Source organism: Stigmatopora argus, chromosome 13, assembly GCF_051989625.1.
Source record: "Stigmatopora argus isolate UIUO_Sarg chromosome 13, RoL_Sarg_1.0, whole genome shotgun sequence".
Lineage (NCBI taxonomy): Eukaryota > Metazoa > Chordata > Actinopteri > Syngnathiformes > Syngnathidae > Stigmatopora > Stigmatopora argus.
In genome coordinates, this window is record NC_135399.1 from 7200061 (window position 1) to 7216392 (window position 16332).

Below are 16332 nucleotides of genomic sequence, written 5' to 3' on the forward strand. Positions count from 1 at the left end.
ATCTAACAAAAATGCAAGTAACAATGCAAGTTAAAAAAATTTATTTACAGGTAAACATTTCAACTTTAAAATACTTAGTTGGCATTACATTGAAGTGTTGATTGGAGTAGTCAGTCTTTGGTTTGTCCACCTGTAGACATAAGACAAGACTTTAGTTAAAGGTTCACAAAATAATTTTACACTTACAATAAATTTTTGTAAAATACACTTAGAAAATAAAATTAGGAAGAAAACTGGGTGTATATACACTTTGACAATAACATTAGAAGAAAGAAAATTTAAAACATGGGAAAACACTTAAAAAATAAATAAAGCTGGGGGAATAAACTTGGAAAATAAAATTAGAACAAACAGCTGGGGGAATAAACACTTAGAAAAGAAAATAAAGCTGGGGGAATGAACACAGAAAATAAAATTAGGAAAAAAAGCTGGGGGAATAAACAGACAATAAAATTAGAAAAAAAATAAAGCTGGGAGAATAAACTTTAAAAATAAAATTGGAATAAACACTTAGAAAAAATGGAACACAGAAAATAAAATTAGGAAAAAACTGGGGGTATATACACTTAGAATTCTTTTTTTTAAAAGCTGGGGGAATAAACAGACAATAAAATTAGGAAAAATAAACACTTAGAATTTTTTTTGGGGAATAAATACTTCGAATTCCTGCTCTAACTGAGATCCTTCTTACCTTAAAGATTTAGTCAAAGGGCTGTGGAAATGAATGGCCAGTGAAACATCACCATGATGATTTAGGCTTTTATTTAAGTTGGATTTTCAGAAGTACAGAGACACCATATGATTCAAGTGGGCAACTTGCAAGGAAGATCTCTCAGGCCTGTTGCATGCAAAAAAATAGCAAAAGTTAGAATATATAGAATGGAGATTCAACTTTTTTTGGGGGGGATTGTAGTTTTACCTTCATATGGCCCAGTCTCCTCTTCTCTAACCTCAATAGTGCTCTAGGCATGCTAGAAGAGCTGCATCTTGGTACTAAACAGGGAAAATTTGCACACACAAAAAAGCATAAGTTAGCATATATAGAGCCTGGAGATTCAATCGATAGGCTTAGTTGTTTTGTGGGGAAGTAGTTTTATCTTGATGCTAAACAGGGAAAACTTGATTTAACCAAGGTATTTGGGGGTTGCCAAACAATTACGGGATAGAGAAATCTTACAAGAAATTTAATAAACGATCAAGATAAAGAATGATAATTATGTCGCGAGTGCCAAGTGCTATTTTTCCTTTTCCAGACGAGGGGATTAAATATACAGCTGACGTTAACAGCTAGGACAAGGGTGTCACACTCGGGTTGGTTCGCGGGTCGCAATAACGTCAACTCGATTTCACGTGGGTCGGACCATTTTTCAAATAATATTTTGATATTTTTTTTCTATTTAAATTGGATTAAAACAAACTATCAAAAGCCCTAAATATTCAGTTTTAATAGATCTAAAAAAATGTTTGTTTGAGCTTTTTTTTCTTCATGAGGGAAAATATCATAATAATTTGTTTTTCATTTTAAAAAGAAACAAAATATTTTAGGGAATATGTTCAATATCAGAGTGGAAAACTGAATTTTTTTAAATATATATATTTTTAGATTTTACTAAATGCTTTTAGAACTAAAAACACAAAGGAAAAAAAATGGATTAAAAAATTACAATTATTGATTTATAAAGCGGGAAATGAGGAATTATAATACACATGTATAATCTTCATTTGAATTTGATCCTAACAGAAAGTCGGCACTCATGATTTACTTTCTCGGGCCGCACAAAATGACGCGGCGGGCCACATTTGGCCCCCGGGCCGCCGCTTTGACACCAGTGAGCTAGGAGAAAGTTGGCTTAATAGTTTTGTATACGGCGATTAAATATACAGACTGACGCTAACAGCTAGGAGAAAGTTGGCTTAACAGTTTTGTACAAGTGTTTTTTTTTTGTAAAAACAGAACAATTACAAATCGGCAACGGGTGTTTAGCAATGAAAACTATCATTACATACAACGCTGAGCATTTACCCAGCAAACTGTCGGTTGATGACTCGGCCTTGTTTGATTACATTTAAAGTCTTGCCACACGACTCAATAATGGAGAGAAAACGGACAACACACTTTTTAAGTCAAATAGTGTGACACTAATGTTAACTAGTACCATACAGCACAGAGCCGGTGGGGAAATGAAGCCCAAACTTTTCCAAACTGTCGACGGTGTTAAACTTGACATTAAACTAAGAGATTTGTTGGCGTTTTGGGCTCAATTGATTGCTGAAAAATTTCCCGATAGCGTGATAAAAACGCATTTAAGCTAGTTAATTGCTCTACTCCTTACCTCGTTGGTGTGCTGGTCGACCGTCAGCGTGTGACTGGCGTTCCAAAGGGAACGGTCGCTGCGCATGCGCTTAATAAACTCAGCCACGTCGACAATAGGCGTAACCACGCCCATATTGTCCCGCCACATTGAAAGTGGAAAAAATGGTGGCTTGATTACCGCGCTCCAAGAGGTGGTTTGTCCTCCCAACTCACTCATTGTCTATGTTTTGAAGATGACGTAGAATAGTCGTGAGTTTTGTGGTCTTGATGCCATGAAACAGTACGTATTAGTAAACCAATTTCACCAAATATTGAGTAACATTTGACTTAGTATTTTACATCAACTCACCATTATTCCAAGCCATCTGACTCCATTAAAAGTTTAAAATTTGACACGCAAAGAATGCTTCATTGTATTGTATACAATAACTCAGTGGTGGACCATCAGGGCCTGCAAGGCCTTCTCTGTTGGTCTAAAATAGTATCTGAAACACAAATTGATGTTTATTATATTTTGTCCATGAATATTTATGATGACCATGTATAGTGAGGCTTTTTTCTTGCAAAAATGACCACGTATAGTAAGGCTTTTTTTTCTTGCAAAAATGACCATGTATAGTAAGGCCTTTTTCTTGCAAAAATGACCATGTAGAGTAAGACTTTTTTGTTTCAGAAATGACCATGTATAGTAAGGCTTTTTTGTTTCAAAAATGACCATGTATAGTAAGGCTTTTTTCCTTCAAAAATGACCACGTATAGTAAGGCTTTTTTTTGAAAAAATGACCATGTATAGTAAGGCTTTTTTCTTGCAAAAATGACCAAGTATAGTAAGGCTTTTTTCTTGCAAAAATGACCATGTATAGTAAGTTTTTTTTGCAAAAATGACTATGTATAGTAAGGCTTTTTTCTTGCAAAAATGACCATGTATAGCAAGGCTTTTTTGGAAAAAATGACAATGTATAGTAAGGCTTTTTTTCTTGCAAAAATGACCATGTATAGTAAGGCTTTTTTCTTGAAAATATGACCATGTATAGTAAAGCTTTTTTTGAAAAAAATGACCATGCACAGTAAGGCTTTTTTCTTGCAAAAATGACCACGTATAGTAAGGCTTTTTTCTTGCAAAAATGACCATGTATAGTAAGGCTTTTTTTGCAAAAATGACCATGTATAGTAAGGCTTTTTTCTTGCAAAAATGACCACGGCTTTTTTCTAACTCAATGTGATTCCTGATCTGATTTATGAATTATATCACCATGCCTGCACCCGAACAACAAGCAGGCTGACAAAAAGTGATAAAGACAAGACTGGCAACCAGAAAAAAAGGCAGCCTTTCTTTTCAACACTACTATTGCAAAATTACAAGGCTCCTTTGGTATTACTCCAAATTATTGCCCCTAGGTATGAGTGTGAGAGTGAATGGTTGTTTGTCTTCTTGTGCCCTGCGATTGGCTAGCCACCGATTCAGGGTGTCCCCCGCCTCTGGCCTGGAGTCAGCTGGGATAGGCTCCAGCACCCCCTGCTACCCTAATGAGGATAAAACGGTTCAAAAAATGAGATGAGATCAGGACTTCTAAGGATGGTTGTCTATGGATATATGTTGAAAATTAAATAAAAATCCTGCACTATTTCTGTGTTGCAAAAAAGCTCCATGCACTGTGAAAATGAGCTTTGTCTCTTTCAGAGAAGCATCATTCAATCGATTTGCTCAAAGATAATTTGCATTCAACAATTCCGATCATTCATCACATCCGATAAAAATCCAGCCGCTTTGTCAAGGGTGGTTGATGTGTATAAGTTTATGATTGTTTTGATCAAACCCTTTCAACTTTTGCTGAAAGCCAAAGAATATTATTGTTGGATTGATTGTAACAGCCGTCTGATGGTGTAGTGGTTCACTCGCCTGACTTAGATGTGGGCAGGCCTGGGTTCGATTCCCGAAGTCAGCTGTGATTGGCTCTGGTAACCCCCACAACCCTTAGGAGGATGCGTGGTATGGAAGATGAATAATTTAGTATGAGAATTCAGTTGCTGCCTGCCATGTGTTTGACAAGGTAACCAAATTAATTGTTGCAGTGCAGTATCATACTAATAGACTGTAACGTGCAACCAATGACCAATAAATGGCACAAGCACGGCCTATCTTTAAATATTGACTGATCTTTATTTATATTGAATTAAAAATATAGGTCTGACAGATTCATGTAACAACAGAGGGAAACATCTGTAAGCGTCATTTTTGGGTGGGAGATATTTACCAATGAAACAGTGAAAAGAAGCAGTTTTGTGGTTACAATGTAGTTTCCAGTCAATGTCGAATTTTTTTTAGTTCTTTAAAAATTATGTATCTGGAAATCCTGCCGAAGAGTAATGTGCTGTAAATGAGCATATTAGACTTTACATCCAAAATGATATGTGCAAATATTTGTACATTTTAAAATCAAAGTAGAAGAAACAATAATAAACCTGTTATATTAGGCATATTCAAACATTTAATCAATCAAAAATGGATTCAATACCCCCTTCGCTATGAACTACAACACTAAAAGATAATTTCAGTAGTCAGTAGTTTACAGTGTGTATTGTAAAATCAATATCTTGAACTATTTACAACACAAAGTTGTGCTTGATTCTGATTGGAAAATTGTGCGCCCATGAAACGGTCTCCTCATAGTCGAGGGTGTAAATTTAACAAATTATATGACTTGTGAAATAGGGAATGATGAGCTCAGCAAACCTTGGTGCCCCAATTTTGAAATGCACCATCTATTAAGCTTCAAAGTTGTGAACTCCGTAAAAAAAACATTATCATCAGATAAAGCTATAACATCAACAAGAACCAGATCCTTACGCAAAAGAGCCGTTCGATAAACTCTATATATTTCTTAGTAACAACTTCTGAAACCCAAACAATACATTTCAGATGAATATTTAAGAGATTAAACTATGAATGTAACATGGTTCCCCAATTTGTATGAAATTATATTCTGCTACATACTAAAGAACAAACAGTGCAAATCCAACTATGCAAAGAAATGAAACCTCCTATATCAGTACTGATACTGTATGTATACTGTCAATGTTAGTATTGCAAGGGCATCATAGAGTACAAAATGGCCAAGAGATGAATACTGTTGAATGAAACACGAAAGATATGTGAGTAACCTGTACACAATAATAATATTATATAAAAGCTGCACAAAGTGAGCAAGAGCGGAGGTCACAGGTCACCAAATTGTGCTAGAAGTACAATCCCACAATCACACGGGGATGAGGGGCTAACAAGAGACCCTGCAAGCATTTAAAAAAGTTGTCAAATTACACTTACGTGATATATGTGTATGTATGTGTATATATATGTATGTATATATACGTATATATATATATATGTATATATATATGTATGTATATATACGTATATATATATGTATATACATGTATATACATGTATATATATGCATATATACACACATATATGTATGTGTATATATATATATATACATACATACACATCTACATATATACATACATATATATACACATATACATTTAGTCACATATATATATGTATACTATATAGCTATTTACAGCAAGAGACCACTCCCCCCAAAAAATACAAATTTGGGCATTCCTTCAAATGCAAGAGAAATAGATACAATCTTGAAAAAGAAACATTGTTGCCATATTTACAGCTACAAATTATGAAAATACTACATTTTTTTTAATTTAATCATTTATAGGGCATTCGTTCGAGTCATCGGCTGCCATTGATACTCCTGGATGTTCAAATTTTGGACTGGGAGCAGCGAATGAATGTTAGTTAGTTCATTGTTAACCAGTAATTAAAATAAAAAAAATAAAGCAAATGAAAAAAATTATAATTGAAACCTAGTGTTGACATTTGTTTGGATATTTTTGCAAAACAACAACCTCAAAAACCTGTTTTCATCACATTTTGTGTCACATTGTGTTACAATATTATCATTTAGTATACAAGTCTAGCCTACATATTCTTTTTTAAATACTAAAAAAGTCATATGCCCTATGAAAGGTTAAACTGATGATTGACAAACAATAATATTTTTTTTGTGTTATAATAGAAATATGAAGAATTGTACAATAGCACAATACAGTAATTACATTAAAAACTGTGCTTGGTCAAATGTCTCTTTTGCAACTGAATTGTATTAATTCACACTTTGGAAACAGATAATTACATACACACATTGATCGGTTAAAAAAAAAGCCAGTGATTCTAATGATTATGGTGACAGCAACAATAACTAGCTGGTTGATACCGAATGACCTTCTTACAGAAGTATTACATTATGTTCTTTTCGAGTTCTTCCATTTAGACCATTTACATGTCTTAGTGTACTTAAAAAAAGCCTGCCCTTGAATAATCAGAGCATAGAAATAGGAAATAGACAAGTCAAACTGTCCCACATTAGCAGATAAACCATCCAAAGTCCTCATTCATACGCAAAGTGAGTTAGAGATAATTTGTTCCAATTCAAGGGCTACTTATATAGATCCAGGAGTGGGGAATTGCATTTTTCTTCAAGATAAAGCATACTGACATTCCGAATGTAAAATCATCTTAAACGTCACACCAGTCAAAAATCAGTCTCCTTCCAGAAAATAAATTAGAAAAAAAAGAATCCATCATGTAAGCCAGAAGATACATATATAAAGGAGATGATGCTATGTTTTTATCAGTGGTCTGATACCACTACACCAGCGTGACAGCAAATTTACCATTTTCACCCTCTTACTCATACCTAGGGGCAATTTAGAGTGTTCAACCAGTCTAAAGTGAATGTTTTTCGGATGTGGAAGGAAATCAAAGTACCTGAAGAAAATCCATGCAAACTCCACACAGTCTGTACCGACCAGGGATCAAACCCTCGACCCCAGAACTGTGAAGCCGACGCGCTAACCACTCGATCACCGGTCCGCCTCTGAAAAACATCTATTTTATAATAATTAAAAAACAAAATGTCCACAATGTATTGGTGAAGTAGTACAGTGGGTTTTTTTGTGTGTGTTTTCTTTAAATAAACCTTAGTGGGATAGTTCTTAGAAAAATATATTGTTCGGCCTGATTATGAAACAACTTCCTGTCAACAATTTACTAGTTTAATACAAATATAGAATTTAACTAATAGCATGATCATTTTTACTGCTTGTTATGCAGTATTGTAAACTGGAAACAAAAATATTTGCCTCCCGCTGTAGGCAGTCAGATTGCCTCGTAAGGAAAGTACAATATAGGTTTATACAATAAAACTGACCATAAAGCTGAATTAGTTGGGGAGCTTGGCTGACGTCACTAAGCCACACTTCACATCCATTTTCTTAATAAAACAGACTTGTTTCCCCCTATTTCAGGACTGTAGTGGAACCGTTAACGAGGATGTCGTACCCATTGGAATACTTTATGGGAAAATTGAATTGTCTAGTTTGAGAGTCAAACTATTTCCCTTATGAAACCTTTCATACTTTTTCATTGTTTTAAGTTTACAAACATCTTAGTGAATACTTAGCAGAAGCTGAAACACTTTTGACATTTTAACGTTTTCACTGTCTTGGAAAGTGATTGATGTCAAATCCATTTGACTGATGGTGTTTTAGTGACATTGAATGCGGTAGACGTCCAATCAATTTAGATTGGAACAAAAGTTAATTCGCAGACTCAGTCAAAATTGATTGGACGCTAGTATGTGTTCATTTGTTAAATAATATTAGATCAGTTCGATAGGTAGGAAGATGTAATGTTAATTTGTTCTTTAGTTTGTTTTAAGGCTGGGCAAAATGACCTAAAAAATAAAATCAATATGACTGTTTATGATGTTATTTCCTCCTCAACTTTTAGAGAGCAAAAAAAAGACAGGTAATGTGAAGGTCATGCAAATAAAGTGCAAAACTTTTATCTTAAATACAATCATTTCTCTGCCCCTATTTGTGCTGTCAACCTACAAATACATATAGCCTTGCCTTCCTTTCACAACATTGATGCATTGGTATAGCAACATTTCTAGAATGTTAATATATTAATCTCATACTCGCTGTAAGATTACAACCTTTTGCCTGCCATCGAAGGTTTCGGAGTGGGTGCAGTAGGTGAGATGTTGGGGAACACAATTTCCTCCTTCGAAAAAACAGGGGAAATTGGCAGAATTAGCATTCAAAAAGGTAAAAGCCCCTTCGCTGGTGTTCTCTTCCGTAAGATTGGCTTGCCTTTCCATTGAGATCCATTATGAAACCTTGTGCTGACTCTCAATGGCTGCCACTTATGTACTTATACATACATGAGTACCAATGACATCGTCTGGCTGATGGCAAAGAGTGACTTATATAACGAACTTTTGGTAAAGCAAATGACATTTCACACATTTACATGAACAAGTACACTATGTGGACAAAATGATTGAGACACCTTGGCGGGGGAAATGGCAGCGTTTACAGCACATTTGTGGATATTCTTGTGCGTGCAAAAGAATGCCTGCCTAGTCACTTATTAGGCAAGAGAGTGCCTGACTCATATTGAACATCTCACAGCTTGACTTTATGGACTACTCTGCAATGGACCATGGTGTGGGTGTAGTTGTGGAAATTCTGTGTTCAGGAAAGGTTTTGCCAAAATTGAAAGCACATCAATTGTTATTTCTATGTTTCCAAACCACACACTATATTTTTGAAAAGACTTCAAGCTGTCAGAACAGTCTGGAGGTTGTTAGTCTGTTTCCTTGGTTTCAGTGTTGTAGTGGTAATTGTGAAGATGCTTTGCTTTGCACAATCATCTTGTTTTTGACCTAAAATATGCAGAAAGTGACTTAGAAATGCCACTAAACCATCAGAGAATGACATGAAATAAATAAACTAACCAATAAGTGTCCTAAATTCCACAAAATCACACCAAATCAATAGAAAGCAACCTGGAAATGCCCTAAAATAAACAGGGCATGATCCAAAATGTACAGTACCCAGTACCTTATAATTAATAAGAGAGCCATAATTAACTCATTGCCTACCATTGACATAGAGACATCCAATTCAATTTAATGAGGAGGAATGGGTATGAATGCTCATGAACACTTGTTCATGAATGTTTACTTCTGGCACCTTCATTGGCAGCCAATTGCTTAGAAGTGACTACAAAATTAATAGGAAGTGACTGAAAAATCTCCAGGTGACCCATGGGAGAGCAAAACATCCCCCAGTAATTTCTACAGAAATGGCAAAGATACGGTGTGCTACTAAAAGTAAAATAATAATAATAATAATTGTAATAATTTTAGACAAATTCTGGTTTGCCTCTTACCGCCATGTATATGGTACACGGTCGCCGGTCTTTTGGTCACCGATCTTTTGGTCGCCGGTCTTTTGGTCACCGATCTTTTGGTCGCCGGTCTTTTGGTCGCCCGGAAGGTAAGTGATAATTACCATTTAAATCGTTGCTCAAATTCCCTAAATACAAATTGCAAATTATTATTTAGTCATACTTAACGCCCTATTAATTATTAGGCTAAAGAAAAGCTCCAAATATCCCGGACTTTTATTGTTTTTTGTTGGAGAACTTGGTAAGACCCTGACAGACGTACCTTCCTAAGGGGACAACTCTTGTACGTACAAACTTATACACTCATACGTCGGCTCAGTGAAACTGCTCATGGCCATTGTTGGCTTTTATTGATGCGTAGACCGTGTTGTTTTAACTTGTTTTGTCGCCGGTCTTTTGGTCGCCTGTTGTCGCGGTCGGGGCGACCAAAATACCGCGACCAAAAGACCGGCGACCAAAAGACCGGCGACCAAAAGACCGGCGACCAAAAGACCGGCGACCAAAAGACCGGCGACCAAAAGACCGGCGACCAAAAGACCGGCGACCAAAAGACCAGCGACCAATTGACTGCACACGGTGAATATATGGATGTATACATACACATATTTGCTTATTTTATAGTATTTAACTCATCACTTGCCATTGACAATGATAGTTGATCATTCATTTGTCATCTTTCCAGGCCATTGGCAACAATAGAGAGAAGCTGGCAGTGAATGATTGGTGCTACTCATCCCAGTCAAAATGGTTTGTTTGGACGTTTATCGCCCTTAATGGCTGCCGTCGAATTGAATCTGCCCAATAAAAGGTTGCACATTTACATTTTGGTCATGCCAATAATTGGATAGATGTTTTCCGCTAGACGGTACGCTAACTTTCTCCAAGATGGCATTGACATTTATTTAACGTTGACCCTTTCGGTGCACTCAACATGCAACATCATCATCACAAGTAATGTGTATTCCACCTGAAAGTTAATGGCACTTCTCTCGTGGAATACATTCTAAATACCAGCGGGTTTATCTGAAATGTGAATGCATTTGGTTATGAATTCATGTATGGAGATTATATTGGCGCGTCAAGGCTGATCACAGGTGTTAAGAACAATACTGCATGTGATAAATATTTGAATTCCATTACTGGTGCAACACCATGTAAAATGTGTGTGGGTTTGAAACATCTGGGTTCTTTAGTATGACTGCAGCTTTTTATGCCTGCAAGTCAAGACAATTCTGTTGTCTTGCATCACTTTCAACAGGAAACACGCAAGCAATGTCAAAGTGCCCTTGCTCGTGTGGACTCCTTAGAAAGCATTTACCCTTTGTTGGGGACTCATTTAATGTATTGATGCCTGAATTTACATTTAACAGATCGATCTAAAACATTGAAGGATTACACAAGTATAATATAAGTATACTAATTATAGAAAGTTAAAGTGAGAAATACACCTAAAATAAAAAAAAAAGTTAATTTATAATGTTTGAAGATTAAACAATTTATAAAATTGAAATTTATTAAAAATGGTTGTGTTATTGTTTAATATTTTTTGTTGGTTTAGGTTAATCCAATTTTTAATATAATCTCTCACCGTTTTTTTTAATTATTACTACTTAATAGACTGATTTATCAGATCCAATGCATTTTGATGTGTCTTTTAAATGTGAATTCAGACATTCACTACTAGACGTTCATTCTATTTGGACTGAGAGTCACTCTTCATAGTCTAAATGGATTTGGACGTATAGCAGTATTTAGTGACAATTCTTCAATTTTTTTCAATTGGATGTCTGTCACTGTCAATGGTAGGCAGTGAGTAAAATACTAGGGAAAAAACTGCTTTAGAGTATTACAGTGAGGTATAGCTGGAGTGTATTTATCTTTTTTTAATCATTATTATTTGTATTGATTTGGTTTTTATTAACATTTTATTAAATTATCATTGCATTTATTCAAAAATATATATAAAAAAGTTATTAATAAAAAAAAGAGACCTGGCTTTCACATATGTGATGTAGGCGACAGTTGTATGTCAATGTGTATGTATTGCCAAAATGGGATGTCCACATATGTGGACACCACGTCTTTGTAGGGATAGGCTAAGATTTTATTTTATTTTCTAAATGACCCAAAAAGAAGTCATATGCCCTATGAACGGTTAAAAAAAAGATAACATGGATGACTAGAAAATGGCTAAGACAGCAGAAGTATCATAAATCAAGTCTTGGCAATAATCCACTCTTTGGGCTATACACTGCTTTTGGACCCGTTCAGACGTTCAGATGAATTCCTTCTTCTAATTACTGATTGTTTTTCTGTCTATGGAGCTACTACTGAAAAGGCTGGATTGTGTTGGTTCGGGTGAATGGAAAGAAGAGGGACGGTTTATAATACTTCTCATGTAGCACGGTCAGTACATGCTGAGTCTTTGAACCACAATGAACGTCACAAGGGGCGCAAGTAGAACTCAGTTAAAATAACAAAACAAAAACAAATACACTGTTTGGTAATGTGGGGTAGCTCACAGTTCATTCTTTTCCAATATTTGCTCCCTTTTTCTGTGTGCTACAGTTGGGTGACTAGACCACAGTGTTCCTTTGTCTGTAGGGAGGTGGCGGTAACACATTGCCGGCTTTCATAGCGGCCTCAGACAAATATTCCTGGTTTTCAGCGACAGCGGGGCGGATGCGTCCATTTTGCCGGTAGAAGAAACGTGTGCTGCAGTCCTGCAGGTACTCCGGGTTGTGCAGGGAGGCTTTAGGAGGGAGGCTGTGCTGCCAGTATTCGGGATTGTCAAAAGTAGCCTTTTTGCCTTTCTTATCCAACATGATGGTGCCACCGGTAATGCCTGAGTGCAGAGCATGTCCTGAATGCCCTGGATGCAGGGTGTGTGATGGATATCCGGCATGGGGGAAGTGACCAGGGGCGAGAACGTATGCGGACGTTGGGACCGCGTGGCTCGATGTTGATTTGTTGACTGTCTGTGATAATGTCTGGGCAGTAGAGGTTCCCGGTACAGAAAAGGAGACAGCAGAAGCTAATCCATTCTTATCCGCAGGGTTGAGAAAAGTATTCAGGTAAAGTGGCTCATTGATGTACTCATCGTTCCTGTGGGCCGAGTGGATCTCAGAGGCAGAAGTGGAAGACTCTGCCGCAACAGTTCCTGCCGTGAGCAGCGTGTGGCAGCCTGCGCCATTGATTACAGCGTGGGTTTCTCCATTTCTGCGTCGGGTAATGAAAGGGTTCTCCTCAACAGGGTTGATAAAATCTAAAAATGAAAAGAACATTGTCATTAGTTTGGATACATTTCAAAAACCTTGGCTAACTCTTGGTTCACTTCCATTGACTTTGATATATATCAAATCATTTTTTACTAGGATCTTTTATTGAATGATCATGTTTCAGTGTTTATTGACAGTGATAACTTGGAGGGGTGGCAGTTAATGAACGAATGTTCAGTGGCTACCAAGTCCTCTGACGTACCTCGTATGCGATGTAATTGCAAAGTGTCTGAAGATTTCACTCTATTTTCATTCATTTCCACTTTGTGTGTTAGCAAAATAACCTGAACATTTCTTTTCCCTCATGGCAGTGGCGTAGGGGTCTTGTTCCTTCTCCACTTTGGCTAATCGTTCGGCAAGGAGACCAGTTGGATCTGCGCTATAACGTTGTCCACTACAGTCCTCCCGCGTACCTACAGAAACAAAGAAATAAGTTTGACTTTACCATTATTTTAACCTCAATGATTAAACTGCACAGGTCACATCTTGCAATACAAGAACATCGTTTTGTGCAGTATCTGATGTAGCACTGATACTAGTATTGGCACTGCTGGGGCCCAAAAATCATCGGAGAGTGCTAACCAAAATGGCCGCTGATGCACTTTTCCCATTTGTCCAAGCGTGCGGAGTCCAATCATTTTTCTGCTGTGAACTTTAATGACGTTATCGCAAGTGAACTGATTGAAGGGGATCAAATTGGTTGGATATCAAGGGCTGTCAATGGCATAACTTATTTTCTTCCTCTGGCAAGAACGCACCCTCCTACCAATTAGTTAATCACTTGGAGACATCCAGTCCATTTGAAGTGGGATTGTGGGAGTGGATAAATGTTCCTTCATTTCCCTCCCACCTCAAATGGATTGGACTTTTAGCACTGTCAATGGTAGACAATAAGTTAGTACTGTCTGAGCAATGCATGATAATAATGGCTTTACAATTAGGTGTCTATGCACTACTAATGAAGTAGTCAAAGAAAAAGAAAAAATATTTATATACAGGTTTTAAGAAAGCATGGTATCACTACACCATTGGCCAATACCAAACAATGGGGTGTCGAAGTTGGTATAAGGAGCTGAAAAAATGATATTGTTGGAACCCTACACTCTATTTTACCTTGTACTGTCAAAAGTGCTGAACCAGCCAAGAGGACACTTGCTCTAGGGGAGGCCTGCTTTCTTAGAGTTCCATTACATCGTGGATCCTCTTGTTTGGCACGGATAAATCCACTTCCAGAGGCCAGGTCCTGGGTAACCACGCAGGTGCCACCCACAGGCGGAACAGAAATTACCCTTGGGACGATGGTCATTGTGTCCTGCCGGCTAAAATTAGGGTCCTGGTAGCAAAACTGGGTTTGTATAAAATAGAGAGAGGGGATGAAAAGAAATTTGTCAATAAAATAAAATAAAATAAACAATTTTTAAAATCAAACATGTATTTTTCATCCTCCCCAGTCAGCCACAACACTTCTGTACATTATGAGAACATCTTCATGAAGAAATAATTTTATTTGTTAAGCATTACTCAGTCAGTATTGAGGATGTGCAATACTAATAGAAGAGTTACATGCAGCAAAGGTGATATCCAATTGAAGACCAATCCCCCTTTTTCACCATTTGCTCTATAGCTTTTCACATTTATAATTCAGTTACAGAGTTTTGGACCTGATTCTAAAAATGCTTTAAAACATGCAGTGTTATTTCTGAGAAATTACCAAAATGATGACTGTAAGAACAAAGCTTTTATTAACGGTACAAAGTTTTCATGTCGAAAACTTTAGGCAAGGTACAGCATTAATCAATTTTCAATTCCAATTATCCTCACAACTGTCCTGGGGGTGCTGGAGCCTATCCCAGCCAACTATGGCCACTAGGCATCACACACACACTGTCTTGGTCGACACTTATACTCGAGGACAATTTGGCGTGATCAACCAGCCTATCAAGCATATTTTTCGTGATGAAAGACGAAACTGGAGTACCGGAAAAACCAAAACCAAACAAATTCTACACAGGAAGGACGGAATCCATCAAGGAACAGAACTGTGAGGCAGATGTGCTAACCACTGATTCACCGTACCACCAATAGTAAAACAATCTTTAGCAAATACTAATAATAAAATATAAGATATAAATACCCTCAAAACACTTTGGTGGATGAAAACACGAACGTATTTTCCTTGATAAGCTCAGTCAACTTCCACTATAAAGCTGAACAACTGAAATATATATCAGTGTTTGAAGGTGGATCACAATTTGTGGGAGTCTATACCTTGCTAGGATCCATACGACTTTGTGAAGTGTACGTCAAAGGCGGCATACTAAAGGAATGTGGCACCACATACTCCTCAGCATCCATCAGGTCTTCCAACTCCTCTTCATCCAGGAGACTTTGGAAGAATTTGCTATCATTTGGACTGGGGAGCTTCATTCGGTCATCCCCCTAAGAAGGATTAATATGATAAATTTGTCAAAATGTCACAAGAGTTCAAATATGTCTCAGATAAAGAGGCACAACCTTATTGAATTAATTATCTCAAACACCTCTGATAGAATTTCCCTATACCCTAAGGGAACTAAACACAATTAAGAGTGATGGCTAAGTTTACAAAACGGAGCAAGCCAATATAGTTTTGCAAAGAAATGAATATTAATAATGTCATTCTCTTAACTCATTAGCTTCCATTGTCGACGACAGGCGTCCAACCCATTTTAAATGTTAAAGGAGGAAGAAATGATCAATGCCAGCCATTCCATTTCAAATGCATTGGGTATCTAATTTTTGAAACACCAGTCTTCTAATTGTGGAAAAAGCTTCACATATGTTATTTTTTTTTTTAGGGGAGGGGGATGCACGCAACAAACATATGACCGATTCTTACCGTTCCAACTTCACAATCTTCCAAAGATTGCGACGCAGGCTCTCTTTCAATTTGTTCAGGTTTGCAGTAAAAAGTATTTTCGTTTAAAAAAAAAGGCCATCCATTTTCAAAGACGAAATAACGTTAAGATTTTCAAATTTCCAAAGCATCTCATCATCCTACATTTTTAATCCAGTTCACATAATTTACACCTAAAATAAATTCAGGAAATCAAAGTGCACAGAGCGTTTGCAGTGTGAGCACCTGCCATTTGATATGGAGACACACAATGGCAGAGTACGCTCAGGTAAAGAGTTTTGTGAAATCATCATAATTCCACAAAACTCCTTACCTGAACACGGCATTTAAATGTATACATTCACTTCATCTACTACGTTTTGATCTCCATTTGTCAGCCATTATGAAGAAAAGGTCAGCAATGGTGTCTCGCCCTCTTCCCACGTTCTGATTGAGATTTTTTTTTTTGCTTCAAGGCCTGCGTATGTATTTTTGGTGTGACCTACAATTAGTGGCTCTTTAAATG

At 36.8% G+C, this 16332-nt stretch overlaps 1 protein-coding gene and 1 long non-coding RNA gene across 5 annotated transcripts in view; both read right to left on the reverse strand.

Annotated features, from left to right (window-relative positions):
• Window positions 1–24: 24 nt before the first annotated feature.
• LOC144087384 (uncharacterized) lies at window positions 25–1194 on the reverse strand. Its single transcript, XR_013304718.1, has 3 exons — window positions 920–1194; window positions 692–838; window positions 25–130 (listed from the first exon to the last, which is right to left on the reverse strand). It is a non-coding gene; the product is annotated as an uncharacterized LOC144087384 (long non-coding RNA).
• An 8538-nt stretch (window positions 1195–9732) lies between these two features.
• erbb4b (erb-b2 receptor tyrosine kinase 4b) overlaps window positions 9733–16332 on the reverse strand; it is a 162220-nt gene continuing 155620 nt past the window's right edge. For all 4 annotated transcript variants that reach the window (XM_077616611.1, XM_077616613.1, XM_077616610.1 and 1 more), the window contains 4 exons: window positions 15200–15370; window positions 14045–14276; window positions 13216–13344; window positions 9733–12918 (listed from right to left, as the gene is read on the reverse strand). In XM_077616611.1, the coding sequence (XP_077472737.1) occupies window positions 12230–12918; window positions 13216–13344; window positions 14045–14276; window positions 15200–15370 (1221 nt within the window). In that variant the 3' untranslated portion in view covers window positions 9733–12229. The remainder of the gene's footprint in view (window positions 12919–13215; window positions 13345–14044; window positions 14277–15199; window positions 15371–16332) is intronic.